General features: G+C 35.2%; 1 protein-coding gene across 1 annotated transcript in view; it reads left to right on the top strand.

Annotated features, from left to right (window-relative positions):
- Positions 1 to 4,510, top strand: part of LOC106677164 (cytosolic carboxypeptidase 2) — a 67,004-nt gene that overhangs the window by 9,355 nt on the left and 53,139 nt on the right. The window contains exon 2 of the mRNA XM_024359689.2: positions 2,164 to 2,339. Within this exon, the coding sequence (XP_024215457.1) occupies positions 2,164 to 2,339 (176 nt within the window). The remainder of the gene's footprint in view (positions 1 to 2,163; positions 2,340 to 4,510) is intronic.

Genomic DNA, 4,510 nt, shown 5'->3' with positions numbered 1-4,510 from the left:
TATATATATTCTTTCAATACTCTATAGTAACTTAAATTATCTTAATTATAAGTATTGGCTCTGTACTGACCCTGTACGTCTTATTGTTTCTGGGTTATATTTTTTGATAAATCAGAATGCTTGGCAGAACAACAAGAAAACGATATTGTGTGAATTTATTTTGTTGAATACCATAAAACGAATATAAATGTAATAAACTACTTTAAAGTACATTAAACTAGCTTTAATTTGGGTTTTAATAGACATTCGTATGTCGAATGGTTTTTGAGATATAGTTTTCTCAAAATAAATTTACTAATTACTGATTTTTATATATATCATTACTGTTATCAATTATTGTTATTAATTATATGACGTATATATTACGTGTTTATATTTTTATTTATTTAAAATGTATACTGGTTGTATTATGTATTTTAGGTGTGTTCTATTTATGTTAAAGAGGGGGTACATAAGGGGTAAAAAAGAGGAAAGATAAATTGGGTTAGAAGAGAAATTATGAAAAAGAAAAAAAGTTATTAATAAGAAAAATTAAAGCATAGAAAGAAGGGAAAAAAAGATAAAAGAACCAAAGCGATGAGGGAAAAACCCAATTTACAATTTTATCAAAAGTACCTTTAATTTTGTTTGTACTCAATAATAGAAATTGATAACTATAAACTATGAAAGGATTTTATAATTAACTTATAGAGATGTGAGGAAAAATGTTGTTGTTTTGGTTGAAAACACATTTCCGAAGATAAGAATGGTAATATAGACATATTATATGTCATTGGAGGGAGCGGGGTAACCCGAGTTCAAATCCAGCTGTGCAGAACTGTTTTCTGTTACACTGCAGCCCTGAGTCAACTCCTGTGGCTTCTTGGGTAAAAATCTGGCAGTCGAGCGTGATTCTGACCTCACTGAAATCACCTCCTTGCTCAACCGTTGGTACTTCTTTAAAAAGTGCTGAACCCTTAGCCCTTCATGGGTTTTAGCGGTACAGATTTAACATGTCTTTGGAAAAGCAATCTGTAATTACAGATTACAAAATAATATTTAATATAGTATAAAAGAACATTATATTACTAATGATGATGCATTCCATCTTATAGCCTAGAAAAAAAATATTAAGTTCCATAATAAGAATAGAACAGCCATTATTTCATAGTTAATTCTAACTGGAAATATTTTCATACTGTAATCGGAGACTATGAGATTAGATTAGATTAGATTTTTATTTAGGTCGATCATCATCTAGGATATTACACCCTTTAAACTTCATCTATCTTCTTGACTTTGACATTTGATGGTTGAATGTAGTCCTTTTTTAAACTGGTCGGTGGATTATATTTTAGTATAAAGTTGTGTTTCTTTTAGAAATTTTATTATTTTGTCTATGAATTCTTCTGAGTCTTTAAGGACCAATTCTCTTGTTCGTGGAATTTTATTATTTTCGAAGGCTTGACGAAATGATGGGCATTCTTCAATTATATGCTTTATTGATAATGGGGAATGACAGGTTTGGCATATAGGCTGGTCCTCTTTTGTGATTAAGTGAAGGTGAGTTAATTTGGAATGTCCTATTCTTACTCTTGCTACAACCACTTCTTCTCTTCTGTTTCCCCTTATGGCACTTGTCCACTTTTGTGTATTTTTTTTTTACATTTCTCAATTTATTGGTGAGTGGTACGGCAGCCCAAATTGAATCCCAATTTTTTCGGATTCTGTTCCTTAAAAATGCCTTTATGTCTTTCGGCTCGTAAATTTGGAGTGGTGGAACGTTCATTGTAGCAGCCTCTTTAGCCGCTTTATCCGCTGCCTCATTTCCAGGTATTCCTGAGTGCCCTGGAGTCCAGAGAAAGGAAACACTTTTTTTATGATGTTTTAGCATGTCTATATAGTTATGAATTTTGACTATCGTAGGTCCGCTTTGATTGAAGTTTGATAGACTCTGGAGTGCAGACATTGAACTTGTACAAATGAGTAGGTTTGAGTATTTACTTTCTATGGATAAATGAAGTGCTACCTGAACTAGATATAAATGAAGAGGTAACTCAACTAGAACGGGACTGCCTGGATTGTTAATCATTTTTAAGCTCCTACTCTCCTATTAGAATATAAAAAATTCCCTAATAGAATTCACCAGCGTGCCTTACTTAAATAAATGTATTCCTGTTGCAGGTTCCTTCCTCGGTGGACTGCTGACCAGCTCACTGAAGAGCAACCAAGTGGAGATAAACACAGATACGAAGACCCAGAAGACGGTAGCGAGGCTGAGAGAGCCGAGGGACCTGTTCACTCTACCCAGGGAACCAGAATGTTCGCAAGAGACGGCGAGGTGGCCATCGGAATGCCAGGTAACCCTAAATGTCCGTATCGAAAACGAATTTTCAATTCCTTATGAAAAGAAACATCGTTTTAAGGTACACTTTAAGTCAAACCAATGGCTAGCCACAAGTATAAAAAAAATTCTACTCTTTATGATTATAAGGAGGGTGGCAAAACTATGGGTTATTGCCATCATTGATGTTATGGAGTACAGATTACCTAGTCGCCTCTCCAGCTTTCCTCCCCTACCCGAGTTCTATCTATACACGTGGGTCCTCCCCGATTACTGGATCTCACAGTTCCTCACGGGTCATGGGGGTTTCCGAGCTAAGCTCGCTGTACATGGCATAAACATTGATCACCTATGCCCAATTTGTCAGGTTCCTGAGACCGCCGAGCACGTCTTACTTGCCTGTACCGCCTATGAAGCACTGAGAGCCAAGATGATGAGGGAAACAGGACTCTATGTTCTGACTAAGAGCGATCTTCCTGAGCTGAAGAAGAAAGAAAACTACCCGCGCTACAAGACCTTCGTGTATGGGTGGAAGGAGGTTGTGGGCCCTACTCACTTCTCCCTGGGTAGGAGAGAATAAGCTACACCAGCAAGACCTCTGTAGAAGAGCTAGAGATATTTTCTAGAAAGAATATGCTGTATGCACAGCTATGTAATGTTTGTCATATGCAGCAATGTGTTGTACCAACTGCTGCAAACACCCGTATTGCCTAATAGGCAGGGTAGGGTGATAAATAAATTTTAAAAAAATAAAAAACCCGATTTCTATCGCCCCCAAACAAAGTTATACTTATCATTCCTCAATCCATTATCTCCGTGGATAAACATAATAGCCAATTTTGATTTCACCTTAGAATCCGTCGATAAATGATCTAACCCTCCTGAAGTACTCAAGTAATGTTTTTTAAGTCTACTCTCTAGCTACAGGGACTGTACATGTATCTACACTGATGGGTCAAAATACTTTGTGAATGAGTTTATTTGTAACGTAATGATCATCAAGGATTTTACGTAGGATTTTGGATTGTAAGGATTGGATACGGGAGGAATTTGATGGTTTGGTGGAGCCCCAGAGCTCAATTCCATATGTCCAAATTATCGTAGTGTATACTAATTTTTTGTAGTGAATGGGAAGTTTAGAGCTTTTTTCAAGTAAGTGTTGTAGCAATCGGAATCTACGAGCAGTTTCTTTTCGTTTCAGTCTTGTGTGTGGATTCCAAGTAAGTCTCTTTTTTAGTAATTTAAAAGTCATTAAATACAGACTTATAATATGATATTGGACAAAAGATTTGCCACCAGTGTGAAGCCGGAGTAAGCAATAATATTACACACTGGATTGGAGAGAGAAATGCCACCATTCTAGTTGATTAGTCTGTCAGTGGAGACACCTGCAGCACGGAAGGCAGTTCGAGTCTAGCTCATTACTACACGACTCTCAGTCACGTCACCTTTCCTCTCTACTGTCGTCCTAACCATGGGTAGGTGACTGGTCTCCTCTGGTGGTGGCTATTTCAATATTATATTGGAAAAAATATATAGTTTACATCGCTAATTACTTTAAATATGGTCAGGATTGCGGTCAAAAAGAACAAAAATAGTTTTTAACTATTTATTATCCGACGTTTCGCCCCACTTTGTAAGGCTTCATCAGGACTAAAATATACAAAAACAACTAAGAACATTTTGAAGTAGTAAGATAATAAGAAACAAAAAGGTAAATTAAGATAGGGTTAATATTATGTAAAAAAATGAGTGAAAAGAAATTTATATACAAAATAAGAAGAAATAAATAAAATTGTATTATTATTAAATAAACAACGATATGAATAATAAATTATCTAAACTATACGCTTAAAAAAGTACAAGGAGGCACATATAAAACGCAAAAGTAGAAAGTAGATCTGGGAAAACAAAATTTAACGCACTAAAAGACGGAAAATAAAGAAGTAAGTTGTGATTGCAATAAACATCGAGAACGAATAATTTTTTGTTTTTAATAATTTATTTATTGATATTTACAACTGTATACACATATATACAACAAGTAAATTTGCTACAGGTGACATAGTGACATGATACAAACATGTGGAGAATCTACCCAATGATAGAACTCCAATAACATTTCTAGAGGAGAAGATCTCGAGGCCATCTTCTTTTCAGACGCCTAGGAAGATTATTAGGTCATGA

Source organism: Halyomorpha halys, unplaced genomic scaffold (assembly GCF_000696795.3).
Source record: "Halyomorpha halys isolate HHAL.00 unplaced genomic scaffold, Hhal_1.1 Scaffold89.1, whole genome shotgun sequence".
Taxonomy (NCBI): domain Eukaryota; kingdom Metazoa; phylum Arthropoda; class Insecta; order Hemiptera; family Pentatomidae; genus Halyomorpha; species Halyomorpha halys.
Note: the sequence above shows the minus strand (reverse complement) of the source record. Positions and strands in the feature narration are given on the sequence as shown.